A 16,997-nucleotide genomic window follows, 5' to 3' on the forward strand; every position below is an offset into this window, starting at 1 on the left:
CCCAATTGTGCAACGTTACAACACACCAGCAGATCACCTGGTGTCTGAGACCATTATTCTTTCATAAAGTGAGGGAGTGCTGTCGCCCCATGCTTCAGAAGGTGCTGGGGAGAGCTGCTGTCTGTGTGGTGTAGGTACACCCACAGTGCTGTTAGGGAGGGAGTTCCAGGATTGTTATTGGACATCAGTCAGTCCGTTTGGTGTAGGTACACCCGCAGTGCTGTTAGGGACGGAGTTCCAGGATTGTTATTGGACATCAGTCAGTCCGTGTGGTGTAGGTACACCCACAGTGCTGTTAGGGAGGGAGTTCCAGGATTGTTATTGGACATCAGTCAGTCCGTGTGGTGTAGGTACACCCACAGTGCTGTTAGGGAGGGAGTTCCAGGATTGTTATTGGACATCAGTCAGTCCGTGTGGTGTAGGTACACCCACAGTGCTGTTAGGGAGGGAGTTCCAGGATTGTTATTGGACATCAGTCAGTCTGTGTGGTGTAGGTACACCCACAGTGCTGTTAGGGAGGGAGTTCCAGGATTTTGACCCAGCGACAGTGAAGGAACAGCCGATATATTTCCAAGTCGGGATGGTGAGTGGCTCAGAGGGGAACTTGCAGGTGGTGGTGTTCCCCATGTGTCTGCTGCCCTTGTCCTTCTAGATGGTAGAGGTTGTGGGTTTGGAAGGTGCTGTCTAAGGATGAGTTGCTGCAGTGCATCTTGTAGATGGTCCACACTGCTGCTACTGAGCGTCGGTGGTGGAGGGAGTGAGTGTTTGTGGATGGGGTGCCAATCAAGCGGGGCTGCTTTGTCCTGGATGGTGTCGAGCTTCTTGAGTGTTGTTGGAGCCGCACCCATCCAGGCAAGTGGGGAGTATTCCATCGCACTCCTGACTTGTGCCTTGTAGATGGTGGACAGGCTTTGGGGGAGTCAGGAGGTGAGTTACTCTCCGCAGGATTCCCAGCCTCTGACCTGCTCTGGTCAGACTCATATAATCATAGAGGTTTACAGCATGGAAACAGGCCCTTCAGCCCAACTTGTCCTTTTTTTTAACCACCAAGCTAGTCCCAATTGCCCGCATTTGGCCCGTATCCCTCGATACCCATCTTACCCATGTAATTATCTAAACGCTTTTTAAAAGACAAAATTGTACCCGCCTCTACTACTACCTCTGGCAGCTCGTTCCAGACACACTCGCCACCCTCTGTGTGAAAAAATTGCCCCTCTGGACCACACTATTGATATAAGAACATAAGAAATAGGAGCAGGAGTAGGCCATCTAGCCCCTCGAGCCTGCCCCGCCATTCAATAAGATCATGGCTGATCTGAAGTGGATCAGTTCCACTTACCCGCCTGCTCCCCATAACCCTTAATTCCCTTATCGATCAGAAATCTATCTACCCGTGATTTAAACATATTCAACGACGTAGCTTCCATGTGGCTGGGTCCAGCTCAGTTTCTGGTCAATGGAAACCCCCAGGATGTTGACAGAGGGGGGATTCAGCGATGGCGATGCCATTGAATGTCAAGAGGCGATGGTTAGATCCTCTCTTATTGGTGATGGTCATTGCCTGGTGCTTGTGTGGCACGAATGTTACTTGCCACTTGTCAGCCCAAGCCTGGATATTGTCCAGATCTTGCTGCATTAGGACATGGGCTGATTCAGTATCTGAGGAGTCGCGATTGGTGCTGAACATTGTGCAATCATCAGCGAACATCCCCACTTCTGACCTTATGATGGAGGGAAGGTCATTGATGAAGCAGCTGAAGATGGTTGGGCCTCGGACATTAACCCTGAGGAACTCCTGCAGAGATGTCCTGAACTGACCCTCCACAACCACAACCATCTTTCTCTTAGTAAAGCGGGCTAGATCAGCCCTGTGTCCTGACCAGTACTGATCCCTCAAGCAGCACGCTACACAACAGATTCCCTGGCCGCTGTCACAGCGTTGCTACTCTTCCCTCATTGCAACGCTGCCTGTAGAGAGGGCTGAACCACTCTATTTAATAGTTAGCAGCAAGATACGGCCATTGCTCCCTCAGCCAAGGTAGCCAGGGGCTCCACATATTGAGGTAATGGCCCAGTGGTATTATCACAAGACGATTAATCCAGAGACTCAGCGAATGTTCTGGGGGACCCGGGTTCGAATCCCGCCACGGCAGATGGTGGAATTTGAATTCAATAATAAAAATAACTGGAATTAAGAATCTACCGATGACCATGAAACCATTGTCGATTGTCGGAAAAACCCATCTGGTTCCCTTTCGGGAAGGAAATCTGCCGTCCTTATTTGGCACGGTGGCACAGTGGGTTAGCACTGCTGCCTCACAGTGCCAGGGACCCGTGTTCAATTCCTGGCTTGGGTCACTGTCTGTGCGGAGTCTGCACGTTCTCCCCGTGTCTGCGTGGGTTTCCTCCCACAGATGTGCGGGTTAGGCGGATTGGTGATGCTAAATTGCCCCTTAGTGTCCAAAGATGTGCAGGTCAGGTGGATTGTCCATGCTAAATTGCCCCTTAGTGTCAGGGGGACTAGCTAGGGTAAATGCGTGGGGTTATGGGGATAGGGCCTGGGTGAGATTGTGGTCGTTGCAGACCCGATGGGCCGAATAGCCTTCTTCTGCACTGTAGGATTCTATGTTTCTATATTTACCTGTGACTCCAGAGCCACAGCAATGTGGTTGACTCTCAACTGCCTTCCAAGGGCAACTAAGGATGGGCAATAAATGCTGGCCCAGCCAGCGACACCCATGTCCCACAAACGAAATTAAAAAAAGATGTCAGCCGTAACGAGTTTCCAGAAGATTCCATTACTATATCGCATTTCTGCTGTCATCAGCACTATTGTACGTTGAGTTGTACTCTGCCAGTGACACACGGCCGTACCTCTGGTGATGGGACACCCATCCTGCCTCTGATTGAACGATACAGCACCAAAGAGGCCATTTGGTCCATTGTGTCTGTGCTATCTCATTGAAAGATCTCTCTGAACCCATTCTTCCTGCCCTTTCCGTCCTGGCTCTGCAGAATGTTCTTTTCCCCCTGATAACTATCTATCTCGCTTCCCTTGTGAAAGGCAATGCTTAAAGTTTGTTTATTAATGTCGGCTTACATTAACACTGCAATGAAGTTACTATGAAAATCCCCCAGTTGCCACACTCCTGTTCGGGTTACACTGAGGGAGAATTTAGCACCTAACCAGCACGTCTTTCGGACTGTGGGAGGAAACCGGAGCACCCGGAGGAAACCCACGCAGACACAAGGAGAATGTGCAAACACCACACAGATAGTGACCCAAGTTGGGAATCGAACCCAAGTCCCTGGCGCTGTGAGGCAGCAGTGCTAACCACTGAGCCACCGTGCTGCCCAGGGTATTGAACTCAATTTGGATCGTAACCACTCGCTGTGATTTAGTTCCTGAAGGGGAAAAAAAAGTTTCCTCCTCTTGCCTGTGCGTCTGTGTCTAAATCTGTGTCTCTCTGGTTACTGACCCGACCTGGCACCAGTCAGACAGATTGTCCTTGCTTTATCGAGACCAGTCATCATTTTTAACTCTTATGTCCTTGTAATCTTCTGTGCTCTGAGGGAAACAATCCCAGCTTCTCTGGCCTCTCTGTGTCAGCACGGTGGCAGAGTGGTTAGCACTGCTGCCTCACAGCACCAGGGACCTGGGTTCGATTCCCGGCTCGGGTCACTGTCTGTGTGGAGTCTGCACCTTCTCCCCGTGTCTGCGTGGGTTTCCTCCGGGTGCTCCGGTTTCCTCCCACAGTCCGAAAGACGCGCTGCTTAGGTGTTAAATTCTCCCTCAGTGTAACCCGAACAGGCGCCGGAGTGTGGCGACTAGGGGATTTTCACAGCAACTTCATTGCAGTGTTAATGTTAGCCTACTTGTGACACTGATAAATAAACTTTTAAACTTTAGTCGGAGAGACTCGGATCCGAGGGCACAGCCTCGGAGTAAAGGGACGTCCCTTTAGAACCGAGATGAGGAGGAATCTCTTCAGCCAGAGGGTTTGGTGAATCTGTGGAATTCATTGCCCCAGAGGAGGCCAGGTCATTGAGTGTCTTTAAGACAGAGATAGGGGCGGCACGGTAGCGCAGTGGTTAGCACTGCTGCTTCACAGCTCCAGGGTCCCGGGTTCGATTCCCGGCTCGGGTCACTGTCTGTGTGGAGTTTGCACATTCTCCTCGTGTCTGCGTGGGTTTCCTCCGGGTGCTCCGGTTTCCTCCCACAGTCCAAAGATGTGCGGGTTAGGTTGATTGGCCAGGTTAAAAAAAAAGAAATTGCCCCTTAGAGTCCTGTGATGCGTAGGTTAGTGGGATTAGCGGGTAAATATGTGGGGGTAGGGCCTGGGTGGGATTGTGGTCGGTGCAGACTCGATGGGCCGAATGGCCTCCTTCTGCACTGTAGGGATTCTATGATTTCTATGAGATAGGTTCTTGATTGGTAAGGGGGGTCAAAGGTTATGGGGAAAAGGCGGGAGAATGGGGTTGAGAAACTTAGCAGCCGGGATTGAAGGGCGGAGCAGACTCGATGGGCCGAATGGCCTAATTCTTCTCCTATATCTCATGAATGGCGGAGTGTGCTCGAGGGGCTGAATGGCCTACTTCTGCTGCTATACCTTACACTCTAACTGAAGCTGAGAATCCAGTCTGCTTTTTTCAAACAGCCTTTGCCAACCTGTCCCACCACCCCCACCACCCCACAGCGGGGGGCCGCACGCGGAGGTATGAGCTCAGACCGAACACAATCGGAGGGCCCGACGGAAGAGGATGCCAACCTCCTGCAGCCAGGCAGGGCGGGTCCGAGTGACGAACCCCTGTGTTCCGGGATCTCCAGTCCGAGCGTGGCCAGGCCGGAACAGCTTGGGAAACCTGCCCAGTCTCCCCCGGAGATGCCACCTCTCCAGCCGACAGCCAATCACACCGTCTGTGTCGAGGTGAGTGAAGCGGGGCCTTTCTGGAAACAACTGGAGGGGTGTGCAGTGAGGGGAGGGGAATTTCCCCCTCAGTTTACCTGTTCTACCGCCTGCTTTCCCTTTGAACTCCTGTTCTACTGTCACTGGACACCCCAGCACTTATCATAGAATCTCTACAGTGCAGAAGGAGGCCATTTGGCCCATCGAGTCTGCACTGACCACAATCCCACCCAGGCCTTATCCCCATAACTCCATATATTTACCTTCACTAGTCCCCCTGACACTAAGGGGCAACTTACCAAGGCCAATCCATCTAACCTGCACATCTTTGGACACTAAGGGGCAATTTAGCATGGCCAATCCACCTTACCTACACATCTTGGGACATTAAGGGGCAATTTAGCATGGCCAATCCACCTTACCTACACATCTTGGGACATTAAGGGGCAATTTAGCATGGCCAATCCACCTAACCTACACATCTTTGGACACTAAGGGGCAATTTAGCATGGCCAATCCACCTAACCTACACATCTTTGGACACTAAGGGCCAATTTAGCATGGCCAATCCACCTAATCTGCACATCTTTGGACATTAAGGGGCAATTTAGCATGGCCAATCCACCTAACCTGCACATTTTTGGACACTAAGGGGTAACTTACCAAGGCCAATCCACCTAACCTGCACATCTTTGGACACTAAGGGGCAATTTAGCATGGCCAATCCACCTAACCTGCATATCTTTGGACACTAAGGGGCAATTTAGCATGGCCAATCCACCTAACCTGCACATCTTTGGACACTAAGGGGCAATTTAGCATGGCCAATCCACCTAACCTGCATATCTTTGGACACTAAGGGGCAATTTAGCATGGCCAATCCACCTAACCTGCACATCTTTGGACACTAAGGGGCAATTTAGCATGGCCAATCCACCTAAACTGCACATCTTTGGACACTAAGGGGCAATTTAGCATGGCCAATCTACCTAACCCACACATCTTTGAACACTAAGGGGCAATTTAGCATGGCCAATCTACCTAACCCACACATCTTTGAACCAGGGATTTTAATTCACAGGCCGTATCCTTGCCCGAGTACCTGTGTGCCAATAAACACCGGGGGCAGGATTTTCCGGCCGCGCCCACCCCAATGCCGGAACGTTCCGCCCGAGGTCAATGGACCTCTGCATTGTCCGTGTCCTGCCCACTACTGTCCCCGTGGTGGGCGGGGAAACTATCCCCTGAAAGTGCAGGATACACTAAGCAGGTCAGGCAGCTGATCAGGTGACCTAACTGAGCACTTTGAAATTCTGTACAGTTTTTGACAGAGTGGATACGGGGAGGATGGGGAGCAGAGTACACGTTTCCGTTTAAGGACTCTCCGTCAGACCGGGTTTAAAGTTAGCAATGGGACAGGAAGAGATAATAGGGTGGGGGGATAAGGGGGACGATCGGGCAAGGCAAAAGGAGATGGGAATGGGACAGGAATGAGTGGCACAGTGGTTAGCACTGCTGCCTCACAGCGCCAGGGACCCGGGTCCGATTCCTGGCTTGGGTCACTGTCTGTGTGGAGTCTGCACGTTCTCCCCGTGTCTGCGTGGGTTTCCTCCGGGTGCTCCGGTTTCCTCCCACAGTCCGAAAGATGTGCGGGTTAGGTGGATTGGCCATGCTAAATTGCCCCTTAGTGTCCCAAAGATGTGTAGGTTAGGTAGATTGGCCATGCTAAATTGCCCCTTAGTGTCCAAAGATGTGTAGGTTAGGGGGATTGGCCATGCTAAATTGCCCCTTAGTGTCCAAAGATGTGTAGGTTAAGGGGATTGGCCATGCTAAATTGCCCCTTAGTGTCTAAAGATGTGCAGGTTAGGTTGTTTGGCCATGCTAAATTGCCCCTTAGTGTCCAAAGGTGTGCAGCTTATGTGGATTGGCCATGCTAAATTGCCCCTTAGTGTCTAAAGATGTGCAGGTTCGGTGGATTGGCCATGCTAAATTGCCCCTTAGTGACAGGGTAAGCTCGGGTAAATACATGGGGTTATGGGGATAGGGCCTGAGTGGTTGGTGCAGACTCGATGGGCCAAATGGCCTCCTTCTGCACTGTAGGGATTCTACGATTCTGGGAACAAAAGGTGGGTGTGGGGGGGATGTAACTGGGAACTCACAGAATCCTGACCTTCCTTGCAGGTGTTGCCGGTTAGATCGGGAATTGTCATTCCCTTCGAAGTTCCGGATGCGGCGGACCTCTGGATGCCGGACTCTGTGAAAATGCCGTTCTCCAACCGCAGCATGCAAACCAAGAAGAAAGCATTTTCGGTAACTGGAACTGATCTCTAATAACTCTCAGTATTGGCCCATAATCGCTGAGCTGTTCAGAGTGTGGCTGATCTGTATCTTCACTCCATTTACCCACCTTTTCTCCGCCTTTCCCCCCCCCCTCCCCACCCAACTGAGTGGGGGAACTTACCCTTCTTCCCCCGCGGATGGATTTTCTGCCCTGTCTCGGAGCGCTGAGGGGTCAGGGACAAACCTATGGGCACCGAAGTGGGCAGATAATGTGGCTCAGACGGTGACTGATGGGGGAGAGCAGGAGCGGGGGGCCTGATGTACTCTTGAATCGCTCAGAGCATCTCAGCTTTGAACAAAGTACAAAGAACAGCACAGGCACAGGAACAGGCCCTTCGGCCCTCCAAGCCCGCTCCAACCATGATGCCCTAACTATACTAAAAAAAAACCTCGCCCTTACTTGGTCCGTATCCCTCTATTCCCTTCCTATTTGATTTTGATTTGATTTATTATTGTCACATGTATTAACATACAGTGAAAAGTATTGTTTCTTGCGCGCTATACAGACAAAGCATACCGTTCACAGAGAAGGAAAGGAGAGAGTGCAGAATGTAGTGTTACAGTCACAGCTAGGGTGTAGAGAAAGATCAACTTAATGCGAGGTAGGTCCATTCAAAAGTCTGACAGCAGCAGGGAAGATGCTGTTCTTGAGTCGGTTGGTACGTGATCTCAGACTTTTGTATCTTTTTCCCGACGGAAGAAGGTGGAAGAGAGAATGTCCGTGGGGTCCTTGATTATACTGGCTGCTTTGCCGGGACAGCGGGAAGTGTAGATGGAGTCAAAGTACAGACGGAGTGTATAAAATTGTGAAAGGCATAGATAGGGTGAACGGTGGGAAGCTTTTCCCCGGGTCGGTGGTGACGTTCACGAGGGGTCATAGGTTCAAGGTGAAGGGGGGGAGGTTTAACACAGATATCAGAAGGACGTATTTTACACAGAGGGTCGTGGGGGCCTGGAATGTGTTGCCAGGCAAGGTGGTGGAGGCGGACACACTGGGAACGTTTAAGACTTATCTAGACAGCTATATGAACGGAGTGGGAATGGAGGGATACAAAAGAGTGGTCTAGTTTGGACCAGGGAGCGGCGCGGGCTAATTGTTCTTTGTTTCTCGTTTCAAGGCTTCATTCTATGATCATCTTGCTGGTGCCAGTGCAGAGCGAGACTGCGGATAGTTGGGAACCTGTCTCGGGGGCAGGGAATTCAGATGGTGTTCGTAAAGCAGAAGTGGAAATGAATAGGGTTGGGAAGCATTTTCTGATCAGGGCCATTGTGATCTCCTGGACTCGTTTCGATCGCCTCAGGGGGTCGGAGAGGAATTTCCCAGATTTTTTTTCCCCATATTGGCCCTGGGGTTTTCACTCTGGGTTTTCGCCTCTCCCTGGAGATCACATGTTCTGGAATGGGGGGGTGGGGGTGAGTTAATAGGTTGTGATGAACAAAGCATCGTAGCTGTGAGGGACAGCTCGGTGGATAGGATATTAGGATGTAGATGGGCTGGAAAATTGGGCGGGGATCCTGGATTCAGGATTCAATCCTGGACCGGGGAGCGGCGCGGGCTTGGAGGGCCGAAGGGCCTGTTCCTGTGCTGTATTGTTCTTTGTTCTTTGTTGTTCAATGGATGGGAGGCTGGTTTGAGTGATGGATTGGACTTCATTCACGACCCTAAGTAGTTCCTTGCAGTCTTGGACAGAGCAGGAGCCATACCAAGCTGTGATACAACCAGAAAGAATGCTTTCTATGGCGCATCTGTAAAAGTTGGTGAGAGTTGTAGCTGACATGCCAAATTTCCTTAGTCTTCTGAGAAAGTAGAGGTGTTGGTGGGGCTTTCTTAACTATAGTGTCAGCATGGGGGGACCAGGCATGGACCCATCCAGATGCCTTTTAACTGTTGCTAATGTGCCTGCTTCCACCACCTCCTCTGGCAGCGCGTTCCAGGCACCCACCACTCTCTGTGTGAAAAACTTCCCCCGCACATCTCCCTTAAACTTTCCCCCTTGAACCTTGAACCTGTGCCCCCCGTGTAATTGACACTTCCACCCTGGGGGAAAAGCCTCTGACTATCCACCCTGTCTGTGCCTCTCATCATTTTGTAGACCCTCTATCAGGTCTCCCCTCAGCCTCCGTCTTTCCAGTGAAAACAATCCCAGTTTATCCAACCTCTCCCCATAGCCGACACCCTCGAGACCCGGCAACATCCTGGTGAACCTTCTTTACACTCTCTCCAAAGATTCCACGTCCTTCTGATCGTGTGGCGACCAGAACTGCACGCAATACTCCAAATATGCCCTAACCGAGGGTTTTATATAGCTTCAGCTCAATGAATCTGAGCTGGGACAAGATATAGACCGGTTGGAGACGTGGGCAGAGAAACGGCAGATGGAGTTTAATCCGGACAAGTGTGAGGTAATGCATTTTGGAAGGTCCAATGCATGTAGGAGTTATACAGTAAATGTTAGAACCCTTAGGAGTATTGACAGATCTGGGTGTACCTGTCCACCAACCACTGAAAGTGGCAACGCAGGTGCAGAAGGTGGTCAAGAAAGCATACGGCATGCTTGCCTTCATCGGGCGGGGCATTGAGTATAAAAATTGGCAGGTCAGGCTGCAGCTGGACAGAACCTGAGTTAGGCCTCATTTAGAATATTGTGCACAATTCTGGTCGCCACATTACCAGAAGGATGTGGAGGCTTTGGAGAGGGTACAGAAAAGATTTACCAGGATGTTGCCTGGTATGGAGGGCATTAGCTATGAGGAGAGGTTGGAGAAACTTGGTTTGTTCTCACTGGAGCGACGGAGGTTGAGGGGGCGACCTGATAGAGGTTTACAAGATTATGAGGGGCATGGACAGAGTGGATAGTCAGATGCTCTTTCCTAGGGTAGAAAAGTGCAGTGAATGAGCGTAAATGAGTGGCATTTACAAGATGCAGGAAGGAAAATAACTTTGTCCGATTAATTTTATTTCAGCGTCACGATGATGTCCGGCGTTGGGAGGTGATTAAAGTGGCACTCGGCAAGACAGCGTTCGAAACAACAAAGGATGTGGAGGTAACAGGACTGCCCAGGGGGCTGCCTCTTTGTTAAACTCCAGTTATAGCAATCAATACAGAGTGAAGCTCCCTCTACACTGTCCCCATCAAACACTCCCAGGATATGTACAGCACGGGGTTAGATACAGAGTAAAGCTCCCTCTACACTGTCCCCCATCAAATACTCCCAGGACAGGTACAGCACGGGGTTAGATACAGAGTAAAGCTCCCTCTACACTGTCCCCATCAAACACTCCCAGGATACGTACAGCACGGGGTTAGATACAGAGTAAAGCTCCCTCTACACTGTCCCCCATCAAACACTCCCAGGACAGGTACAGCACGGGGTTAGATACAGAGTAAAGCTCCCTCTACACTGTCCCCATCAAACACTCTCAGGACAGCTACAGCACGGGGTTAGATACAGAGTGAAGCTCCCTCTACACTGTCCCCATCAAACACTCCCAGGACAGGTACAGCACGGGGTTCGATACAGAGTAAAGCTTCCTCTACACTGTCCCCCATCAAACACTCCCAGGACAGGTACAGCACGGGGTTAGATACAGAGTAAAGCTTCCTCTACACTGTCCCCCATCAAACACTCCCAGGACAGGTACGGCACGGGGTTAGATACAGAGTAAAGCTCTCTCTGCACTGTCCCCATCCGTGCTGAGACTATTAATTATATTAGGCTATAGATGGCTTCATAACTAAGCACGGGGTTAGATACAGAGTAAAGCTCCCTCTACACTGTCCCCCATCAAACACTCCCAGGACAGGTACAGCACGGGGTTAGATACAGAGTAAAGCTCCCTCTACACTGTCCCCATCAAACACTCTCAGGACAGCTACAGCACGGGGTTAGATACAGAGTGAAGCTCCCTCTACACTGTCCCCATCAAACACTCCCAGGACAGGTACAGCACGGGGTTCGATACAGAGTAAAGCTTCCTCTACACTGTCCCCCATCAAACACTCCCAGGACAGGTACAGCACGGGGTTAGATACAGAGTAAAGCTCCCTCTACACTGTCCCCCATCAAACACTCCCAGGACAGGTACAGCACGGGGTTAGATACAGAGTAAAGCTCCCTCTACACTGTCCCCATCAAACACTCTCAGGACAGCTACAGCACGGGGTTAGATACAGAGTGAAGCTCCCTCTACACTGTCCCCATCAAACACTCCCAGGACAGGTACAGCACGGGGTTCGATACAGAGTAAAGCTTCCTCTACACTGTCCCCCATCAAACACTCCCAGGACAGGTACAGCACGGGGTTAGATACAGAGTGAAGCTCCCTCTACACTGTCCCCCATCAAACACTCCCAGGACAGGTACAGCATGGGGTTAGATACAGAGTGAAGCTCCCTCTACACTGTCCCCCATCAAACACTCCCAGGACAGGTACAGCACGGGGTTAGATACAGAGTGAAGCTCCCTCTACACTGTCCCCCATCAAACACTCCCAGGACAGGTACAGCACGGGGTTAGATACAGAGTGAAGCTCCCTCTACACTGTCCCCCATCAAACACTCCCAGGACAGGTACAGCACGGGGTTAGATACAGAGTGAAGCTCCCTCTACACTGTCCCCCATCAAACACTCCCAGGACAGGGACAGCACGGGGTTAGATACAGAGTTAAGCTCCCTCTACACTGTCCACATCAAACACTTCCAGGACAGGTACAGAATAGGGTTAGATACAGAGTAAAGCTCCCTCTACACTGTCCCCATCAAACACTCCCAGGACAGCTACAGCACGGGGTTAGATACAGAGTAAAGCTCCCTCTACACTGTCCCCATCAAACACTCCCAGGACAGGTACAGCACGGGGTTAGATACAGAGTAAAGCTCCCTCTACACTGTCCACATCAAACACTCCCAGGACAGGTACAGCACGGGGTTAGATACAGAGTAAAACTTCCTCTACACTGTCCCCATCAAACACTCCCAGGGCAGGTACAGCACGGGGTTAGATACAGAGTAAAGCTCCCTCTACACTGTCCCCACTTCCAGGACAGGTGCAGCACGGGGTTAGATACAGAATATAGCTCCCTCTACACTGTCCCCATCAAACACTCCCAGGACAGGTACAGCATGGGGTTAGATACAGAGTAAAGCTCCCTCTACACTGTCCCCATCAAACACTCCCAGGACAGGTACAGCACGGGGTTAGATACAGAGTGAAGCTCCCTCTACACTGTCCCCCATCAAACACTCCCAGGACAGGTACAGCACGGGGTTAGATACAGAGTGAAGCTGCCTCTACACTGTCCCCATCAAACACTCCCAGGACAGGTACAGCACGGGGTTCGATACAGAGTAAAGCTTCCTCTACACTGTCCCCCATCAAACACTCCCAGGACAGGTACAGCACGGGGTTAGATACAGAGTAAAGCTTCCTCTACACTGTCCCCCATCAAACACTCCCAGGACAGGTACGGCACGGGGTTAGATACAGAGTAAAGCTCTCTCTGCACTGTCCCCATCCGTGCTGAGACTATTAATTATATTAGGCTATAGATGGCTTCATAACTAAGCACGGGGTTAGATACAGAGTAAAGCTCCCTCTACACTGTCCCCCATCAAACACTCCCAGGACAGGTACAGCACGGGGTTAGATACAGAGTAAAGCTCCCTCTACACTGTCCCCATCAAACACTCTCAGGACAGCTACAGCACGGGGTTAGATACAGAGTGAAGCTCCCTCTACACTGTCCCCATCAAACACTCCCAGGACAGGTACAGCACGGGGTTCGATACAGAGTAAAGCTTCCTCTACACTGTCCCCCATCAAACACTCCCAGGACAGGTACAGCACGGGGTTAGATACAGAGTAAAGCTCCCTCTACACTGTCCCCCATCAAACACTCCCAGGACAGGTACAGCACGGGGTTAGATACAGAGTAAAGCTCCCTCTACACTGTCCCCATCAAACACTCTCAGGACAGCTACAGCACGGGGTTAGATACAGAGTGAAGCTCCCTCTACACTGTCCCCATCAAACACTCCCAGGACAGGTACAGCACGGGGTTCGATACAGAGTAAAGCTTCCTCTACACTGTCCCCCATCAAACACTCCCAGGACAGGTACAGCACGGGGTTAGATACAGAGTGAAGCTCCCTCTACACTGTCCCCCATCAAACACTCCCAGGACAGGTACAGCATGGGGTTAGATACAGAGTGAAGCTCCCTCTACACTGTCCCCCATCAAACACTCCCAGGACAGGTACAGCACGGGGTTAGATACAGAGTGAAGCTCCCTCTACACTGTCCCCCATCAAACACTCCCAGGACAGGTACAGCACGGGGTTAGATACAGAGTGAAGCTCCCTCTACACTGTCCCCCATCAAACACTCCCAGGACAGGTACAGCACGGGGTTAGATACAGAGTGAAGCTCCCTCTACACTGTCCCCCATCAAACACTCCCAGGACAGGGACAGCACGGGGTTAGATACAGAGTAAAGCTCCCTCTACACTGTCCACATCAAACACTTCCAGGACAGGTACAGAATAGGGTTAGATACAGAGTAAAGCTCCCTCTACACTGTCCCCATCAAACACTCCCAGGACAGCTACAGCACGGGGTGAGATACAGAGTAAAGCTCCCTCTACACTGTCCCCATCAAACACTCCCAGGACAGGTACAGCACGGGGTTAGATACAGAGTAAAGCTCCCTCTACACTGTCCACATCAAACACTCCCAGGACAGGTACAGCACGGGGTTAGATACAGAGTAAAACTTCCTCTACACTGTCCCCATCAAACACTCCCAGGGCAGGTACAGCACGGGGTTAGATACAGAGTAAAGCTCCCTCTACACTGTCCCCACTTCCAGGACAGGTGCAGCACGGGGTTAGATACAGAATATAGCTCCCTCTACACTGTCCCCATCAAACACTCCCAGGACAGGTACAGCATGGGGTTAGATACAGAGTAAAGCTCCCTCTACACTGTCCCCATCAAACACTCCCAGGACAGGTACAGCACGGGGTTAGATACAGAGTGAAGCTCCCTCTACACTGTCCCCCATCAAACACTCCCAGGACAGGTACAGCACGGGGTTAGATACAGAGTGAAGCTGCCTCTACACTGTCCCCATCAAACACTCCCAGGACAGGTACAGCACGGGGTTAGATACAGAGTGAAGCTCCCTCTACACTGTCCCCCATCAAACACTCCCAGGACAGGTACAGCACAGGGTTAGATACAGAGTGAAGCTCCCTCTACACTGTCCCCCATCAAACACTCCCAGGACAGGTACAGCACGGGGCTAGATACAGAGTGAAGCTCCCTCTACACTGTCCCCCATCAAACACTCCCAGGACTGGGACAGCACGGGGTTAGATACAGAGTAAAGCTCCCTCTACACTGTCCCCATCAAACACTCCCAGGACAGGTGCAGAATAGGGTTAGATACAGAGTAAAGCTCTCTCTACACTGTCCACATCAAACACTCACAGGACAGGTACAGCACGGGGTTAGATACAGAGTAAAACTCCCTCTACACTGTCCCTATCAAACACTCCCAGGGCAGGTACAGCACGGGGTTAGATACAGAGTAAAGCTCCCTCTACACTGTCCCCACTCCCAGGACAGGTGCAGCACGGGGTTAGATACAGAATATATCTCCCTCTACACTGTCCCCATCAAACACTCCCAGGACAGGTACAGCATGGGGTTAGATACAGAGTAAAGCTCCCGCTACACTGTCCCCATCAAACACTCCCAGGACAGATAGAGCACGGGGTTAGATACAGAGTGAAGCTCCCTCTACACTGTCCACATCAAACACTCCCAGGACAGGTACAGCATGGGGTTAGATACAGAGTAAAGCTCCCTCTACACTGTCCCCATCAAACACTCCCAGGACAGGTACAGCACGGGGTTAGATACAGAGTGAAGCTCCCTCTACACTGTCCACATCAAACACTCCCAGGACAGGTACAGCACGGGGTTAAATACAGAGTAAAACTCCCTCTACACTGTCCCCATCAAACACTCCCAGGGCAGGTACAGCACGGGGTTAGATACAGACTAAAGCTCCCTCTACACTGTCCCCACTCCCAGGACAGGTACAGCACAGGGTTAGATACAGAATATAGCTCTCTCTACACTGTCCCCATCAAACACTCCCAGGACAGGTACAGCACGGGGCTAGATACCGAGTAAAGCTCCCTCTACAGTGTCCCCATCAAACACTCCCAGGACAGGTACAGCACGGGGTTAGATACAGAGTGAAGCTCCCTCTACACTGTCCCCCATCAAACACTCCCAGGACAGGTACAGCACGGGGTTAGATACAGAGTGAAGCTCCCTCTACACTGTCCCCCATCAAACACTCCCAGGACAGGGACAGCACGGGGTTAGATACAGAGTAAAGCTCCCTCTACACTGTCCACATCAAACACTTCCAGGACAGGTACAGAATAGGGTTAGATACAGAGTAAAGCTCCCTCTACACTGTCCCCATCAAACACTCCCAGGACAGGTACAGCACGGGGTTAGATACAGAGTAAAGCTCCCTCTACACTGTCCACATCAAACACTCCCAGGACAGGTACAGCACGGGGTTAGATACAGAGTAAAACTTCCTCTACACTGTCCCCATCAAACACTCCCAGGGCAGGTACAGCACGGGGTTAGATACAGAGTAAAGCTCCCTCTACACTGTCCCCACTTCCAGGACAGGTGCAGCACGGGGTTAGATACAGAATATAGCTCCCTCTACACTGTCCCCATCAAACACTCCCAGGACAGGTACAGCATGGGGTTAGATACAGAGTAAAGCTCCCTCTACACTGTCCCCATCAAACACTCCCAGGACAGGTACAGCACGGGGTTAGATACAGAGTGAAGCTCCCTCTACACTGTCCCCCATCAAACACTCCCAGGACAGCTACAGCACGGGGTTAGATACAGAGTGAAGCTGCCTCTACACTGTCTCCATCAAACACACCCAGGACAGGTACAGCACGGGGCTAGATACAGAGTGAAGCTCCCTCTACACTGTCCCCCATCAAACACTCCCAGGACAGGTACAGCACAGGGTTAGATACAGAGTGAAGCTCCCTCTACACTGTCCCCCATCAAACACTCCCAGGACAGGTACAGCACGGGGCTAGATACAGAGTGAAGCTCTCTTTACACTGTCCACATCAAACACTCACAGGACAGGTACAGCACGGGGTTAGATACAGAGTAAAACTCCCTCTACACTGTCCCCATCAAACACTCCCAGGGCAGGTACAGCACGGGGTGAGATACAGAGTAAAGCTCCCTCTACACTGTCCCCACTCCCAGGACAGGTGCAGCACGGGGTTAGATACAGAATATAGCTCCCTCTACACTGTCCCCATCAAACACTCCCAGGACAGGTACAGCATGGGGTTAGATACAGAGTAAAGCTCCCGCTACACTGTCCCCATCAAACACTCCCAGGACAGGTACAACACGGGGTTAGATACAGAGTGAAGCTCCCTCTACACTGTCCACATCAAACACTCCCAGGACAGGTACAGCACGGGGTTAGATATAGAGTGAAGCTCCCTCTACACTGTCCACATCAAACACTCCCAGGACAGGTGCAGCACGGGGTTAGATACAGAATATAGCTCCCTCTACACTGTCCCCATCAAACACTCCCAGGACAGGTACAGCATGGGGTTAGATACAGAGTAAAGCTCCCTCTACACTGTCCCCATCAAACACTCCCAGGA

The 16,997-nt window shown here is 51.3% G+C and overlaps 1 protein-coding gene across 1 annotated transcript in view; it reads left to right on the forward strand.

Moving 5' to 3' along the window:
• The window catches only part of LOC144510044 (poly(ADP-ribose) glycohydrolase-like), an 87,856-nt gene that overhangs the window by 2,702 nt on the left and 68,157 nt on the right, over positions 1–16,997 (forward strand). The window contains exons 2-4 of the mRNA XM_078239258.1: positions 4,659–4,928; positions 7,089–7,217; positions 10,212–10,292. Coding sequence (XP_078095384.1) covers positions 4,659–4,928; positions 7,089–7,217; positions 10,212–10,292 — 480 coding nt within the window. The remainder of the gene's footprint in view (positions 1–4,658; positions 4,929–7,088; positions 7,218–10,211; positions 10,293–16,997) is intronic.

Source organism: Mustelus asterias, chromosome 22, assembly GCF_964213995.1.
Source record: "Mustelus asterias chromosome 22, sMusAst1.hap1.1, whole genome shotgun sequence".
Classification (NCBI taxonomy): Eukaryota; Metazoa; Chordata; class Chondrichthyes; order Carcharhiniformes; family Triakidae; genus Mustelus; species Mustelus asterias.